This window comes from Dendrobates tinctorius, unplaced genomic scaffold (assembly GCF_039654945.1).
Source record: "Dendrobates tinctorius isolate UK_male_01 unplaced genomic scaffold, ASM3965494v1 ptg000221l, whole genome shotgun sequence".
In the NCBI taxonomy this organism is placed as follows: domain Eukaryota; kingdom Metazoa; phylum Chordata; class Amphibia; order Anura; family Dendrobatidae; genus Dendrobates; species Dendrobates tinctorius.
This window is the reverse complement of record NW_027361888.1, coordinates 391005-410220: the sequence shown is the minus strand read 5'-3', so window position 1 is coordinate 410220 and position 19216 is coordinate 391005. Positions and strand designations below refer to the sequence as shown.

At 43.2% G+C, this 19216-nt stretch overlaps 1 protein-coding gene across 1 annotated transcript; it reads left to right on the top strand.

The window, feature by feature from the left end:
• The first annotated feature begins 8206 nt into the window (after window positions 1-8206).
• Window positions 8207-18583, top strand: LOC141058943 (uncharacterized). The gene is made up of 7 exons (XM_073555155.1): window positions 8207-8309; window positions 9001-9150; window positions 9280-9459; window positions 9542-9665; window positions 9749-9846; window positions 10045-10135; window positions 17262-18583. Exons 1-7 carry the CDS (start codon window positions 8307-8309, stop codon window positions 18239-18241), a joined length of 1626 nt encoding a protein of 541 aa, XP_073411256.1. The 5' UTR covers window positions 8207-8306; the 3' UTR covers window positions 18242-18583.
• The last annotated feature ends 633 nt before the right edge of the window (window positions 18584-19216 follow it).

The following is a 19216-nucleotide window of genomic DNA, read 5'->3' as shown; positions in this document are numbered from 1 at the left end:
GACAGAGAGACTCATTGCCAGAGAAAGTAAAAATAATCCCAAAATATTCTTTTACTACATAAATAGTAAGAAGCTAAAAAATGATAGTGTTGGTCCCCTTAAAAATAGTCTGGGTGAAATGGTGGATGAGGATGAGGAAAAAGCCAATATGCTAAATGACTTTTTTACAACAGTATTTACACAAGAAAATCCCATGACGGATAACATGATCAGGGATAAAAATTCTCCATTAAATGTCACCTGCTTAACCCAGCAGGAAGTACGGCGGCGTCTAAAAATCTCTAAAATTGACAAATCCCTGGGCCCGGATGGGATACACCCCCGAGTACTGCAGGAATTAAGCACAGTCATAGATAGACCACTATTTTTAATCTTTAAAGATTCCATAATAACAGGGTCTGTACCACAGGACTGGCGTATAGCAAATGTGGTGCCAATATTCAAAAAGGGGACAAAAACTGAACTTGGAAATTATAGGCCTGTAAGTTTAACCTCAACTGTGGGTAAAATCCTGGAGGGTTTTCTAAGAGATACTATACTGGAGTATCTGGAGAAGAATAACCTTATGACCCAATATCAACATGGGTTTACAAGAGACCGTTCCTGTCAGACTAATCTGATAAGCTTTTATGAAGAGGTAAGTTCTGGACTGGACCAAGGGAATGCAGTGGACGTGGTGTACATGGACTTTTCAAAAGCTTTTGATACGGTGCCACACAAAAGGTTGATACATAAAATGAGAACAATGGGGATAGGGGAAAATATGTGTAGGTGGGTTAAGAGCTGGCTCAGGGATAGGAAACAAAGGGTGGTTATTAATGGAGCACACTCGGACTGGGTCACGGTTAGCAGTGGGGTACCACAGGGGTCAGTTTTGGGCCCGCTTCTTTTTAACATATTTATTAATGACCTTGTAGGGGGCATAGAGAGTAGAATTTCAATATTTGCAGATGACACTAAACTCTGCAGGGTAATTAATACAGAGGAGGACAATTTTATATTACAGGAGGATTTATGTAAACTAGAAGCTTGGGCTGATAAATGGCAAATGAGCTTTAATGGGGTTATATGTAAGGTCATGCACTTGGGTAGAACGAACAAGTTGTATAATTATGTGCTTAATTGTAAAACACTGGGCAAAACAGTCACTGAAAAAGACCTGGGTGTATGGGTGGACGACAAACTCACATTTAGTGGCCAGAGTCAAGCAGCTGGTGCAAAGGCAAATAAAATAATGGGATGCATTAAAAGAGGCATAGATGCTCATGAGGAGAACATAATTTTACCTCTATATAAGTCACTAGTGCGTCCACACTTAGAATACTGTGTACAGTTCTGATCTCCAGTGTATAAGAAAGACATAGCTGAACTGGAGCGGGTGCAGAGAAGAGCGACCAAGGTTATTAGGGAACTGGGGGGTCTGCAATACCAAGACAGGTTATTACACTTGGGGTTATTTAGTTTGGAGAATCGAAGGCTTAGGGGTGATCTTATTACAATGTATAAATATATGTGGGGACAATACAAAGACCTTTCTAATGATCTTTTTACTCTTAGACCTGTGACGGGGACAAGGGGGCATCCTCTACGTCTGGAGGAAAGAAGGTTTAAGCATACTCACAGACGCGGATTCTTTACTGTAAGAGCAGTGAGACTATGGAACTCTCTGCCATATGATGTTGTAATGAGTGATTCACTACTAAAATTTAAGAAGGGACTGGATGCCTTTCTTGAAAAGTATAATATTACAGGGTATATACACTAGTTTCCTTAATATTGCGTTGATCCAGGGAGCTAGTCTGATTGCCGTATGTGGAGTCGGGAAGGAATTTTTTTCCCCAATGTGAAGCTTACTGTTGCCACATGGGTTTTTTTTGCCTTCCTCTGGATCAACATGTTAGGGCAAGTTAGGATAGGATATGGGTTGAACTAGATGGACTTAAAGTCTCCCTTCAACCTTAATAACTATGTTACTATGTTACCGGCTATGGCTGCTTTATCGGTGGTGTAGTCCAGCTGTATTACCATGATCACCATTTTGCCTCTAGACCACAACATTCTCCTCCACCCAAAACTGTTCAAATGACTTTGGGCATTGAAAGCCCTTTTCTATAGAACTTACAACCTGGAGGATCCACCTACCCCCTGGGACTAATAACAAGATTCCTATGTAAAATGCTAAAATGCCTATGGATGATACCAAAACAGTTTGTTCACCGTAGGCACAAGCCACATCAGCTCCTATAAACATGGAAACACCGGAGAAAAAAGGGAGCAAAACGACGACTGCAAAAATATTAATAATTTTTATTAAAAATCGTACAAAGAAGTGCACAAAATCTTGATGAGGTGCCAATATAAAGCAGAAGAACACATACATGACCATCCACTTGTCCATCCAAGATGGAAATAATGTCCTCATATATGCATTTTAGACATCATGCCTATAAAGTGGAAGTCCAAAATATAATACCGCCCTACAAAAATCAATGGCCATATGGCCCAGATTACTCCAAGTAAATCCCCTGAGCAAAGCTCAAAAAGTAAGGAGGAGAGACATATAATGTCCTTAGGGTGCAATGAATCTGGGCATAAACAAGGGCGACCACCAATGAAAGACAGAAATAAATGTCAGATCAAAATCTTACCAGAGGATGCAGGAGGAAGAGGGGAAGCGTCTGGCAGTGACCCCTGATGCGCGTTTCGCGGCGCAGAAAGGCCGCTTTATCAAGGAGATAGTAACCATATCTCCACAGGACCTTCATATACCCTGTGACCGCAGTCACGTGACCGAGATCAACCAATCAGCGCGGCCTCATTGGCGCATGCGCTCTGAGGTCGGCAAGCACCGCTGCACAGAACAGGCGTCATGCTGAACACAGGACACAAGTCAAAAGACCAAGGCGCCCATGTACAACACATAAAGACGCCCATCTGTCAGCAGCACAATTACCACCGCAGAGAGATGCTCACAGCTGCCCATAATTGTATCCCATATATAGGGTAAATGGAAATCCCAAAAATCCATACCGGGAAGATGAATGATTTTTAAAGGGGTCATGGCCATACATAAGAATCATCACATACATACATGGATATGCATCACATATAGCCCAGGCGATAAAGAGTCTCATATATTAAATACATCAAATGCATAAAACGAATTTATGGTCATGACACATACAACTATAAAGGCCACTAGATCCGATTCACATGTTTGATATAATATGCTCATAATTATATCCCATACATGGGAAGAACCCTAAGGTCCATGCACACAATAATCCTAAGCGGGTCATGACCGTAAAAAAGTCATCACATATATATAAATGTACATCGTATATGACATAAACAGTGAAAAAATCTCACATACTAAGTACATAAAATACATAGAATACAATATATGGTCATGATTCCCACAACTGTAGAGACTGCTGGATGTGGTTCACATAGATATGGTACAGGGTGAGGGTCCAAGGAGATATATGGTGTCCTCAAGGTCACTAAATATAAATTATTGACATACAAGAAAAGATTAGTGAAAATAAAGAGTAAAAATTAAAAATTAAAAACAATATAAAAACAACACACTGCCAGAAAAAAGGAGGGAGTGTGATATAGACTTGTGGAGGAAAAAGGACAGGAGGAATTCTCATTACCTATATATTATATGCCTATAAATATACCCAGATATCCATATGGAATATACTATAAAGAGAATAATGCAAATCATCCCATTGGGAATCCATTAACAAAAAAGAAAATAATATCCGGGACCAATTGATGCATAATTGTTAAATCCCCAAAGACTATAGGAATGGGGCCAAACTCAAAACTTCATTGAGTCCATTAGGGGTCATGGTGTCCAGTTGAACGAACCACCTGAGTTCCATCTGTGATAAAAAATGTTTTGTTATGAATGAGTCACCGTAGGAGGCAAAAACAGAAATACTAGCTAAGTCCAGAAAACCAGAGAAGTTGGCAGCTATCGGATTGCAGACCCCTGAACCTATCAACAACAACTAGCAGTAGCCATGGGGGGTTCCTACGGTGCCCTAGACCCCTCGATCACAGCCAGAGAACTAAATAGCCTAAAGACAGAGAGGGAAATCTAAACTGCCCCAGAGCAGACCCCAAAGCAATAGGCAGCCCCCAACATATAATGACGGTGAAGCAAGATGAAAAAACACTAACACAGATGGAAAGATAGGTTGAGCAAATGATTTAGCCCAAGCTAACTAAATAGGACAGGATAGAAAAGCTGCTGTCTGCAATCTGCCAAAACCCTATCAAAACATGAGCCAACAGACTGATAGGGAAAAAAGCCCTGAAGACGCTAGGCTTCAAAAAGACTATATCAGTACTCAGGTATTATCTGAAGGCAGAGCAAAAAGACAAAAAGGAATTCAGCTCACCCCCAGCAGGGAATGGCCGAAAACCAGAAAAACAAGGCAAAATAAAACCAAAACACAAATGCAAAAAGCAGAGCAGAAAACTTAGCTTTTGATTAGCAGGAATCAGACTGGTCTCCTAGAATACCACAGAGAAATCACCAGCAAGGCAGAAGGGCGTCGGCTGGCTTATATCCAGTCAGCAATTCCCGTCACCCAGTCATCATCTATCTGCTCAGGTGCTTGGTAATCAGCCTCACTACCTTCCTTCACCAGAAAAATGCAAAGTACTACATCTGGGCAATAAAAATGAAAAAAGCATATACAGAATGGGAGGAATAGGGCTAAGCAACAGTACATGTGAAAAAGACTTAGGCATACTAATAGATCACAGACTGAATATGAGTCAACAGTGTGATGCAGCAGTAAAAAAGGCAAATGCAATTCTAGGATGTATTAACAGAAGCATACAGTCTAGATCACGTGAAGTCATTATTTCCCTCTACTCCTCTTTGGTCAGACCTCATCTGGAATATTGTGTCCAGTTTTGGGCACCACATTTTAAAAAAGACATCAACAAACTGGAGCAAGTTCAGAAAAGAGCGACCAGAATGGTGACCGGTCTGCAAACCCTGTCTTATGAGGAAAGGTTGCAGGATTTGGGAATGTTTAGTTTGCAAAAGAGAAGACTGAGAGGAGACTTAATAGCTGTCTACAAATATCTAAAGGGCTGTCACATTGTAGAAGGATCAACTTTATTCTCATTTGCACAAGGAAAGACTAGAAGCAATGGGATGAAACTGAATGGGAGGAGACACAGATTAGATATTAGAAAAAACTTTTTGACAGTTAGAGTGATCAATGAGTGGAACAAGCTGCCACGAGAAGTGGTGAGTTCTCCTTCAATGGAAGTCTTCAAACAGAGGCTGGACAGACATCTGACTGGGATGATTTAGTGAATCCTGCTTTGAGCAGGGGGTTGGACCAGATGGCCCAGGAGGTCCCTTCCAACTCTACGATTCTATGATTCTATGACTTTGTTCTCACGTTTTGTAGGAGGGTTCGTCTGACTCCATCTTATGTTATCAGTATAAGTGCGAGAGATGAGAGACCGACGACTGCAGTTTTACCGTGTGTGTCCGGCGTCAGTTCTACAGTGTGAGAGATGCAGGGTCTGTGACCGAAGCTGGGGGTATACGGGTGTATACAGCATACACAGAGGGGTCTGCGACCAAAGCTGGGGGTATACAGGTGTATACAGAGTACACAGGGATCTGTGACCGAAGCTGGGGGTATACGGGTGTATACAGCATACACAGAGGGGTCTATTATTATTATTATTATTTATTGTTATAGCACTATTTATTCCATGGAGCTTTACATGTAAGGAGGGGTGTACATAATAAAAACAAGTACAATAATGTTAAACAATACAAGTCATAACTGGTACAGGAGGAGAGAGGACCCTGCCCGCGAAGGCTCACAATCTACAAGGGATGGGTGATAATACAGTAGGCGAGGGTAGAGCTGATCATGGTCTATGACTGAAGCTGGGGGTATACGGGTGTATACAGCATACACAGGGGGGTCTGTGACCAAAGCTGGGGGAATACAGGTGTATACAGCGTACACAGGGATCTGCGACCGAACCTGGGGGTATACGGGTGTATACAGTGAACACAGGGGGCTGTGACCGAATCTGGGGGTATACGGTGTATGCAGCGTACACAGAGGGGTCTGCGACCGAAGCTGGGGATATACGGGTGTATACAGCATACACAGAAGGGTCTATGACTGAAGCTGGGGGTATACGGGTGTATACAGCGTACACAGGGGGGTCTGTGACCAAAGCTGGGGGTATACAGGTGTATATAACGTACACAGGGGTCTGTTACCGAAGCTGGGGATATACGGGTGTATACAGCATACACAGAGGGATCTATGACGGAAGCTGGGGGTATATGGGTGTATACAGCGTACACAGGGGTCTGCGACCGAACCTGGGGGTATACGGGTGTATACAGCATACACAGGGGTCTGCGACCAAAACTGGGGATATATACAGGTGCATACAGTGAACACAGGGGGCTGTGGACGAATCTGGGGGTGTACGGTGTATACAGCGTACACAGAGGGGTTTGCAACCAAAGCTGGGGGTATACGGGTGTATACAGCATAAACACAGGGCTCTGAGACTGAAGCTGGGGGTATACGGGTGTATACAGTGTACACAGGGGTCTGCAACCAAAGCTGGGAGTATACGGGTGTATATAGTGTACACAGGGGTCTGCAACCAAAACTGGGGATATATACGGGTGCATACAGTGAACACAGGGGGCTGTGGCCGAATCTGGGGGTGTACGGTGTATACAGCGTACACAGAGGGGTTTGCAACCAAAGCTGGGGGTATACGGGTGTATACAGCATAAACAGGGCTCTGAGACTGAAGCTGGGGGTATACGGGTGTATACAGTGTACACAGGGGTCTGCAACCAAAGCTGGGAGTATACGGGTGTATATAGTGTACACAGGGGTCTGCAACCGAAGCTGGGGGTATACGGGTGTATACAGCGTACACAGAGGTGTCTGCGACCAAACCTGGGGGTATACAGGTGTATACAGCGTACACAGAGGGGTTTGCAACCAAAGCTGGGGGTATACGGGTGTATACAGCATAAACACAGGGCTCTGAGACTGAAGCTGGGGGTATACAGGTGTATACACTGAACACAGGGGTCTGCGCCCAAAGATGGGGGAATATGGGTGTATACAGGGCACACTGAAGGGTCTGCGACCGAAGCTGGGGGTATACAGAGAACACAGAGGGGTCCACACAAACATGGCTCCGCTCCATACACCTTGTACACACACGGCTCCGCTCCGTACTCCTCGTACACACACGGCTCCGCTCCGTACAGCTCGTACACACACGGCTCCACTCCGTACACCTCGTACACACACGGCTCCACTCTGTACACCTCGTACACACACGGCTCCACTCTGTACACCTCGTACACACACGGCTCCGCTCCGTACACCTCGTCCACACACGGCTCCACTCCGTACACCTTGTACACACACGGCTCCACTCTGTACACCTCGTACACACACGGCTCCGCTCTGTACACCTCGTACACACACGGCTCCGCTCCGTACACCTCATACACACGCGGCTCCGTGCCGTACACCTCGTACACACATGGCTCCGCTCCGTACACCTCGTACACACACGGCTCCGCTCCGTACTCCTCGTACACACACGGCTCCGCTCCGTACAGCTCGTACACACACGGCTCCACTCCGTACACCTCGTACACACACGGCTCCACTCTGTACACCTCGTACACACACGGCTCCGCACCGTACACCTCGTCCACACACGGCTCCACTCCGTACACCTCGTACACACACGGCTCCACTCTGTACACCTCGTACACACACGGCTCCGCTCTCTACACCTCGTACACACACGGCTCCGCTCCGTACACCTCATACACACGCGGCTCCGCGCCGTACACCTCGTACACACACGGCTCCGCTCCGTACACCTCGTACACACACGGCTCCGCTCCGTACACCTCGTACACACACGGCTCCGCTCCGTATACCTCGTACACACGCGGCTCTGCTACATCCACCCTGTAAACCCCTCCTGACCCCACACATAAACTTTCCCTCATCCAGCACCATGACAACCAGCACAGCAGAGTCCTGCACACACTGAGGCCCCTGATCATGTGACTCCTGACTCCTCCCCTCCTGTGACCTCATCACAGGTCCTGTGCGCACAGAGCAGCTGTAGAAATCTCCGGCCTCGGGGGTCTCACCAGACTTCGCTCTTTTCTTGCAGGGGCCGCAGTGGATTTCATCCGGGATCCATAGAGCTGAATAGAGGAGCGATGTTCCTTCACTCTGATGGTAATTGATGGTGACGTTTGTCCAACGTCCACGTTACCGAGTAAATCCCCCCAGGACTGCAGCCGGTAAAGACCCCGATATCCACAGGTGTCCCCTCTAATTGGGGGAAAGGGATAGAAAAGCCTCTTATCCAGAGGGGAAACCCTGTACATGGAGACATCGGCCTCAGATCTCTCCTGTCCTGTTCTTCCAGAAAAGCCTCAAACTTCTGTGTGTGACTCAGAGCTGAGATCTAACGTGAGAGAAGATTCCAGTGCGGGGAAGACGGGAAACCTTCATATAGACGGCCGGTGGGGATGGAGGCAGTGACCGACTCTGGCCAAATCTGTCTCTAGAGCCGTAGTAGAAGATGAAGATGTCGTCCTCATCATGAAGGAGTTATTTCTCATGTCGCGTGTAATGAATATCTCCTGCAGTATTGCTAATGCCGATTCCAGTGTCGGTAATGAGACGAGAATTAGCGTTATGGAAGATGAGTCTATGAGGAACGTGTTCAGCTGCCGACTCCGAGGAGGAAACTGCTTGTTGTCTGTGGCCTAAATATATAGGTTTTATTAGTAGATGTCAGGGAAGAAAACTAAACCCTGTAAGATAATAAATCTCCTCATATGTTTCCCTTATTATCTCCAGTAATTGTATTATTACACAGGATTCTTATGATGTTACATCGGATCATCTTCTTCTCATTCAGGTCTCTACAATATCGGATCCTCTCAGTGAAGATCTTCTACAAAAGAGAATTTTCCTGATTTACCCATCAAGGATGGATATGGACAGAGACAAGATGGCGGAGAGGATGTTACACCTCACCCTAGAGATCCTCTTCCGTCTCACTGGAGAGGTGAGAGATTCTGATGACATCACATTACATCATTCTTATCTATGGGAATAACAGATGGACAGAACTGGAGAGGTGAGGACTCTGGAAATGTCTGTAGTGAGATTTATTAATGTGTCTCTCCATTACCAGGATTACACAGTGGTGAAGAAGACCTCTAATGATCGCTGTCAGGACCCTGTGTCTGAGGGATGTGGAAGACACCTGAGCCCAATCACGGGGTCTCCACCTCACCCCCTGATCCATGAGGACATCAATGACCAGAAGATCCTAGAACTCATCTACAAGATGATTGAGCTGCTGACTGGAGAGGTGACACTGCTGGGAATGCTGGGACATTATACAGTAACACTATGAAGGGATCGGGGGATGACGGTATCATTGTATGTGTCAGGTTCCTATAAGGTGTCAGGATGTTGCTGTCTATTTCTCCATGGAGGAGTGGGAGTATTTAGAAAGACACAGAGATCTGTACAAGAACGTCATAATGGAGGTTCCCCAGCCCCTCACATCACCAGGTAATAGACAGGACTAAATACACGCGGCCTATAATTATCTGTATGTAGAGAATGAATTCAGTCCCTGTATGTGTTTCCTCCAGATCTATCCAGTAAGAGGACAACACCAGAGAGATGTCCCCGTCCTCTTCTTCCACAGGACTGTAACCAAGAAGATCCCAGTGCTCCTAAGGATCATCAGGTAGATGGAGAGAAGGTGTCAGGAGATCTCCCCTATGATGTGTAGACGGCTGTGAAGGTCTTGTGCTCAGTCTTGTTTTATCCACCAGTATTATATGTTTTATACTTGTGTAATGAGAACGGTGGAGATGGCAGGATTAGAGCTGATCATAGATGGGACGTCTCCATCTGTCTGTGACTTTTACAATATTTGTTTCAGGGTGAAGATCTGACCCATATTAATACTACAGAGACATATGTGAGGGGTGATGAGTGGTGTAAAGAGGAGATTCCCACATATGACTACCCAGGTGAGTAGTAACCACTGAATGCAGAGAAGTCACAGATTCCTCTCAGTCACCGGCTGTGGCTGCTTTATCGGTGGTGTAGTCCAGCCGTATTACCATGATCACCATTTTGCCTCTAGACCACAACATTCTCCTCCACCCAAAACTGTTCAAATTTCTTTGGGCATTGAAAGCCCTTTTCTATAGAACTTAGAACCTGGAGGATCCATCCACCTCAAAATGCTGACCGTTACCTGCCCAGATCTGTAACTATAAAGCCAAATGACAGCGTACGTAGAATGTGCTGACAAGATAGAAAATCACTTGAAAAAAAAATTATGATGGGCCCTATGAGAAAGCGGAGGGTAATGATGCTGTTGGCTTCCTAGATCCCTGAGATCTTATCGGATGAATCTCCGTTCTCTCCCTTCTGTGCTGCTGAATGTCTCATTGTTCCTAGGGATGAGCGAGTATACTCGTTAGGATTTGGTACTCGCAGTACTCCAATCCTGGCGAGTATTTCACAACTCTCCTCTCTAAGCTGTGCGTGGCTGAGGGCTGTAATATACATTTATTCCCGCCTGCAGGAGATGTGTTGGCTCCAGTCCTGGTGTCATGGAGTCACTCCACGTCATAAATTACATTGTTTTTGATCCTAAGGAATTCAGATTACTGCACAATCTCTCCTGAAATGGGGAGCAATATTATTTTCTCTAATCTTCTGCTCCGGATCCATAGTAGCTCCAATGGTCCACCATAAATGAGGGCAACTCTGGTTTACTGTTGTGTAATCTGTATTTTTAGTTTTCAATTAATGAGATTCTCGTGATCTGGGGTGGGGCTGTGGGCGGAGCTTTATGAGGTGTGCTGATTACATATTCCTCTGTATTGGCTTATGACAGGTCGCTGATCCCTCACTGACCTGCCCCCATTATTACATGATGCATATAATAGCATTGATATTATTGGTGATAATGCCTATAATATTGTGGCTATTGTGAGGCTTAGAAAAAAAATTACATCCAGCAAAATGTCACCAGCGGTGCCTGTCCAGTAACCTCTATCTCTTACTTTGCTGGTTGTCACTATCTTCTCTGCTTTCCATATCCCAAGGATTGCCTTGCTCATCGCCCTTTAACACCCTCACGTGGAATCTGACCTTACACTGGGACCCCTAGGCTTGGACCATGGTGTTACCTGCTATTCTGTGGTGTTAGATGCCAAGAAGAATAGTCAGGTAGCTGGGTCAGAACCAGAAGGACAGAATACAGAATCAGAAGACACAAGAGTAGTCAGTAAAGGGGCCACGGTCACAACAGGAAACAAATACACAAGCCGCAAGCTGAGCACAGAGGACTGAACCAGAGGAGAACAGCGCTGTATCTGGCAGATTCCGGCCATGTGCTTTGCGCTTTAGTAGGGTGTGGTACTTTCCAATTGGCTGAAGTAGGGAGCAGATTACTCCAGCTGGACAGCAGGAACAGATCCCAGATGAGATTAGACACACCATATGCAGAATCCCTAATATAACTAAATGACAGAAAACCAGAATAGTAGAAATCCCCATAAAGTGATTCCATGTTATAAACTAATTCACTGATGGTTATAATCTATACACACGTGGTCAAAATTGTTGGTACCCCTCGTTTAATGACAGAAAAACCCACAATGGTCACAGAAATAACTTGAATCTGACAAAAGTAATAATAAATAAAAAATCTATGAAAATGAACAAATGAAAGTCAGACATTGCTTTTCAGCCATGCTTCCACAGAATTTAAAAAAAAATGAAACTCATGAAATAGGCCAGGACAGAAACGATGGAACCCCTGAAAATAATGTGACAAAAGGGACATGATAAATCCCGGTGTGTCCACTAATTATCATCACAGGTGTCTACAATCCTGGAATCAGTGAGTGGCCTGTATAGAGGCTACAGATACTCACTGTACTGTGTGGTGACATGGTGTGTATCACACTCAACATGGACCAGAGGAAGCGAAGGAAAGAGTTGTCTCAGGAGATTAGAAAGAAAATTATAGACAAACATGTTACAGGTAAAAGTTATAAGACCATCTCCAAGCAGCTTCATGTTCCTGTGACTACAGCTGCACATATTATTCAGAAATTTAAGCTCCATGGGACTGTAGCCAACCTCCCTGGACGTGGCCGCAGGAGGAAAATTCATGGCAAATCAAAGAGATGAATAATATGAATGGTAACAAAAGAGCCCAGAAAAACTTCTAAACAAAAGGTGAACTTCAAGCTCAAGGAACATCAGTGTCAGATCCCACCATCACAAAAATTTTCCTTTAGACCTAATTTTTTTTTACTTTCGTAAGGGTAATAGGAGAAAATGGACTATACATTTTGTTTTGCAATTTCTCCTGAGCATGCCTATACCCCATATTTGGGGGAAATCTACTGTTTGGGCACACGGCAGGGCTCGGAAGGGAAGGCACGCCATTTGATTTTTTGAATGTAAAATATGCTGTAATAATTAGCGGTTGCCATGTCGCGTTTGGAGAGCCCCTGATCTGCCTAAACAGTGGAAACCCCCAATAAGTGACACCATTTTGGAGACTAGACAGCTTTAGGGAACTTATCCAGATGTGTATTGAGCACCTTGAATCCACAGGTGCTTCACAGAAGTTTATAACTTAGAGTTGTCGAAATAAAAAAAATAACATTTTTCACAAATAATTCATTTTTTGCCCCATATTTTGCATTTTGATAAGGGTAACAGGAGAAATTGCTCCATACAATTTGTTGTGTAATTTCTCCTGAGATCGCCTATACCCCACTTGTGGGAGAATACTACTGTTTGGGCGCATGGCAATGCTTGGAAGGGAAGAAGCGCCATATTGGAGAGCAGATTTTGCTGGAATTGTTTGTAGGTGACATGTCAAATTGTCAGAGCCCCAGACGTGTTTAAACAGTGAAAACCCCCAACACGTGACCCCATTTTTTAAACTAGACCCCCAAGGAGCTTATCTAGATGTGTGGTGGGCTCTTTGAACCCCCAAGTGCATCACAGAAGTTAATTACGTAGAAACGTGAAAATAAAAAATCATATTTTAAAAAAAAAAAAAAAAGATCTTTTCGCCCTCCATTTTTTATCCAAAGGGTAACAGGAGAAATTGGACCGCAAAAGTTGTTGTGCAATTTGTCCTGAGTATTCTGACACCCCATATGTGGGGGTAAACCACTGTTTGGGCGCATGGCAGAGCTCAGAAGGGAAGGAGTGCCATATTGGAGAGCAGATTTTGCTGGAATTGTTTGTGGGTGACATGTCACATTGTCAGAGCCCCTGAGATGCCAGATAAGCATAAGCCCCCAAAAGTGACTGCATTTTACCAAATACTTCCCTGAATGAATTCTTCTAGTGGTGCAGTGAGCATACTGACACCACAGCTGTTCCATAGAAAATTATACCATTGGGCGGTGAAGAAAAATAATTACATTTTTACCACTAAAATGTTGTTTTAACCCCATATTTTACATTGGAAAATATATAGATAGGTAAATGGTCACTACACCCAGAGATGAATTCACAGAGGGGGGTCGTTTCCAATTCCCAGAAGGGTGTCATTTCCAAAATGGGGTCACTTCAGGGGGGATTCTGCTGTTAATGCACTTTGGAGAGCCGCTAAGTGCCAGAACAACAGAATCCCCCCTGAAGTGACCCCATGTTGGAAATGACACCCCTCTGGGAATTCATCTATGGATATAGTGACCATTTTCACTACATGGATGATTTCCAGAAACTCATAGTAGAAGTTTCACAGCAAAAATGTCATTGTAGTGCCCAATATATTGTGCCCAGCTTGTGTCTCTGGAGACCTCCCCCACCTACCCCCGGAAATTGTTAAGTCAGCTCTACTCAAATGTGTCTGTCACTAAATAAACCAAATGCTTGAATGTCAAAACAGTTCAAAAACGCGGTTCTGTGTGGAAGATTGTAAAGCTGTCATGGAGGCATAAGGCTGGCAGTGATGGGCATTGTGGGTAATAATAGCGGGTATCATGCCTCATTCCTCTCTTGGAACATACACGACATCGTCTCTGGGGGTTCTTTCTTGTTTCAGTTGCTGGGATGAGTGCAATAAAATGTCGCTCAGTGAGTCTTCTCACATCTTCACATTGTAAAGGATTGGTGGGGACAAAATTTTCAAAAACAAGATTTTCAGTGACCTTTTCCTGATAATCAAGGAAAGTATCTGCATTTCCGGCTTTTTTGTATAACGCAAAAGAATTCTATGTGGCCACCTGAAACAAATACATGACTAACTTTTTATACCAGATCTATGATTTTCTTGATACCTGGTATGGTTGTAGAACCTGATCTGCAAGGTCCACACCCCCATATATTTGTTGTAGTCAATGACTAAAAACAGGTTTTGGAGTAGTGGATCCCTGTTGGTCTGCAGTGGCCCTTGTGGCATCTGTGTGGATCGAGCTCAGGATAAAAATATTTTATTTATCCTTAATATTAAGGGCAAGCAGCTCTCCATTGTGTAAAGCCCCTGACTGCCCCTTTCGGAACTTTTTGCTGACCAATGATTGTGGAAACCCCTGATGGTTTTTGCGAATGGTCCTACAAGCCCCTATGTTATGTTCAACTAGAGGTATGCTGGTGTAGTAGTTGTCAACATACAGATTGGAGCCTTTTTGTAAAAATTGAGTTATCAGCTCCCAAACCTTTTTTCCAGATGTCCCCAGATAAGTAGGGCATCCTGGTGGGTTTAGTTGGCTATCTTTCCCCTCTTAAATGTGAAATGCTGATGTGCATATGGTTGAACTCTCGCACATTTTATAGAGCTTTATTCCTAATCTTGCCCTCTTAGAAGGAATAAATTGCTTGAGGTGCAGACTTCCTTTGAATTTTACAAGGGACTCATCAATGGAAATGTTTTCTGTTGGGGTGTAGAGCTTTAAGAACTTTTCTGTCAAGTCTTCGATGATGGGTCTGATTTTGAATAGTCAGTCATGTTCTGGGGCATTTCTGGGCAGGCATTGACTATTGTCGTTAAAATGCCAAAATCTCATGAGCATTTCAAAACGGGTCCTAGGAAGAATGGCAGAAAACATAGGGGTGGCTTGAACAGGGCGGTTGGACCAATAGGACCGAATGCTCGTTTTTTAAAAAGCCCCATAGCGAATGTCAGTCCTAAAAATGTTTTAATTTCTAGGACATTAGTTTGTCCATAAATTTGACCTAGCATAATAGGATCGTGGATTCTGGCTGATGAATTGGGACACATATAAATTTGTAGGACAATATGCTCTAGCAAGCTATCTGTCAGAAAGAAATTAAAAAAATAATTGTTCCAAAATTTTCCACCTCCACATTTATACCAGGAATGGCATTAAAATTAGGGATGAATGGAGTAGCCGAATCCGAAGCCTCCCATCTGGGAAATGCTACATCAAGAGGCAAAGCCCCTTGGACATCGGTGTGCGCCAATTCTCGAGCACTAGGGACAGCGCTAGTACTGGGCATTGTTCCCTGAGTTGGAGACATTTCTCCAGAAGCGCTATTTGTCCTTCTTGTTGTACTGGTCCTTGTGTGTGAGGATGGACCAGAATCACTGCTCATTTCTGAGCTATCACTGTCGCTGCTACTAAAGCCCTCGAAATCCACATCGCCATCTGACACTGCACTTGCTTCGCTGTCAGAACATAAAAGTGTATAAGCCTCCTCTGCACCATAATACTAACGGGCCATTTCATTCATTTTTATTTTTTCCATAAATAGAAAACTATGACGTGACCAAATTATTGGGGAGACAATTGAGAAAAGCCTAATTCTTTAGCCTACCTCTAACTTTAGGATAAACCTAAAAATTAACCCTGACTTTAGCCCCAACACTAACCCTAACTATAGCACTAACCCTAACCTGCCTTATCTGTTTTTGTACTTTATAGCACAATCGCTGACTGACACAGCTGTTGGCAGCAGCTCTTGTAACACTGTTTCTCCTCTAATCTCTCACTGACAGGAGATCTGAGGAGAAACAGTGTTTTTATGAGGCAGATCGCCCGGGAAAGTTCGCTGCTACAACAAACTCTCCTAGTGATTTGTCTCATTGGCTAGTGTGAGGCTGACGTCATCAGGACCTGAACCAATCAGGTCTCGATGCGCACGGGGTCACAGCAAGCGTTGTGTGGTGGAATCCCCTCGTTATATGGTATGTGGGGGTCCCGATGAGCATAAAACCGCTGACCGTAGACAAACATTGGCATTGCACAAAGCCCTGCTAGCGCCGATGTCTATCAACCGTTGGAGGTCATGAAGCGGGTACGTTAAGGGTACCATAGTTTCTGTCCAGGCCTATTTCATTAGTTTTATTTTTTTTTTGAAATTCTGTGGAATCATGGTTGGAAAGCAATGTCTGACTTTCATTTGTTCATTTTCATAGATTTTTGATTTATTATTACTTTTGTCAGATTCAAGTTATTCCTGTGACCATTGTGTGTTTTTCTGTCAGTAAATGAGGGGTACCAGCAATTTTGACCACATGTGTAGGAGGAGTGAATATTTTGACTCCACAGCAACTTTCCGTAAATTAACACGCAGTGGATGTTGGAGAGTGAAAATTACACATTTGCCATTTTCTTACCCAGCACATAGTGCCCAGATTGTGCTCCAGGAGACACACACCGCAAATTAAGTGGATTCTTCTCACTATAATATTGCTAAATACAGGGATCCTAAATGTTGTTTGCGCACACTGCAAGACTCCGAAGTGAGAGCGGATTTTGCTGGATTGGTTTATAGAAACCCTGTTGCTTTTCAACAGCCTTTGAGCCACTAATAGTGGGGGAACCTCTGTTTTTCCATTGGCAGATGATGGACCTGAGTGGGGACTTGTTTTTGTGAGATGAGAATTGGTATTATTTTCACCTACATAACATTGATTGGTTTCTTTTTATTCGATATTTGGGAGGCAGAATGAACCAACAGTTGAACACCGCACACTACTGGTTCATCCAACAAGGTTTTCTATTAGACGGTGAACTGTCATTGTCTTGGTAAATAATTAAAGTTTTTTACATAGCTTGCCATTTTTATGGACAGTTTAAGTAGAAATATTCAAAAATATAAAACTCAAGGATATTTTATAAAAATTTTTTTTTCTTATCTTAGCAGATGACTGTACCAGGAGATCAGAGGGACAGCTGACATCTTCAATTTTTAAATCTGATGATCTTGAAATCCTACAACGAACAACTGAAGTGATTGCTATTACTCCAGATATATCATCATCCATTCACAGAAAAGATCTGTCATCTGATCCTATGAAACAGGTCCCATCTTCTGATTCATTACTGACTACTAAGGAAAATCAAAGTCACAAAAGAGGCATTAAAAAACAAACTGCTCCTAAAGCAAAGAAGTCATTTTCATGTTCAGAATGTGGGAAATGTTTTAACAAGAAATCACATTTTGTTACGCACCAGAGAATTCACACAGGAGCGAAGCCTTTTTCATGTTCTGAATGTGGAAAATGTTTTAACTGGAAATCACAATTGGTTAATCACCATAGAACTCACACAGGGGAGAAGCCTTTTTACTGTTCAGAATGTGGGAAATGTTTTAACTCAAAATCACAATTGGTTAATCACCATAGAACTCACACAGGGGAGAAGCCTTTTTCATGTTCAGAATGTGGGAAATCTTTTAACACCAAATCACATTTTGTTACACACCAATTAACTCACACAGGAGAAAAGCCTTTTTGCTGTTCAGAATGTGGAAAATGTTTTAACCATAAAGGGAATCTTGTTACCCACCAGAGAATTCACACAGGAGAGAAGCTTTTTTCATGTTCAGAATGTGGGAAATCTTTTAACAACAAATCACATTTTGTTACACACCAATTAACTCACACAGGGGAGAAGCCTTTTTCCTGTTCAGAATGTGGAAAATGTTTTAACCATAACGGGAATCTTGTTAAACACCAAAAAACTCACACAGGGGAGAAGCCTTTTTTATGTTCAGAATGTGGAAAATGTTTTAACCATAACGGGAATCTTGTTAAACACCAAAAAACTCACAAAGGAGAGAAGCCTTTTTCATGCTCAGAATGTGGGAAATGTTTTAACCAGAAAGGGAATCTTGATTAACACCAAAGAACTCACACAGGAGAGAAGTCTTTTTGATGTTCAGAATGTGAGAAATGTTTTACTCAGAGTTCAAATCTTGTTACATGTGAGAGAATTCATACAGCAGAGAAGCCATATTCTTGCTCAGAATGTGGGAAATGTTTTAAATGGAAAAATAAATCTTGATTCAAAGAACCCACATAGGGGAGAAGACTTTTTCCTGTTCAGAATGTGGGAAATGTTTTAACCGGAGATCACTTCTTCTTTGACATCAAGTCACACAGGGGAGAAGCTTTTTTCATTTTCTTAATGTGGATAATATTTTACTTGGAAATCAACTGTTAATAAACATCAGAGGCATCACATAGGGGAGAAGGTTTTTTTATAATGTTGGAATAGTTTTAATCAAAATTGAATCTTCTTAAATAGGTTGTCTCTTGTCATTCCTCATGTTTGTTGACAAAAGGAAAAAAATAAACTTTATTACTTCCAAAAGTAAAACTATATTCCTAATTCACCCCCTGAAGGTTAGTCAATAGGTGACTAATAGAAAAAACATATATCCCACATCTCAGTATATAGGGTGAGGAGATGTATACACACTCACTCTCCAAGCCTCTCATTTCTACGACTCATCAGGAGACTATTTAATATTGACCTATATCCACGCCAGACTAGACAAAATAAAAACTAAAATCATGCATCATGTTATCTGAAACAGTCAGAAAACTAGCCACATATCGGCAGATCCCAGACCTCAAACTATATACTGTGTAAGTTTATAAGCCACTCCAGTGTCAGGAATAGATAGTATGTGAAAATACAGTATAATTCTTGTGTTTTTCTCCTATAGGGACTGCCCTAGTTTGGGATTGTAACAGCTGTTAATTAGTAGTGCAGACAAATTGTCCTAGACCAGTGATGGCGAACCTATGGCATGCAGAGCCCTCTCTGCTGGCACGTGGTATCACCTCATCTACAAGTGTCCTCGCTCCA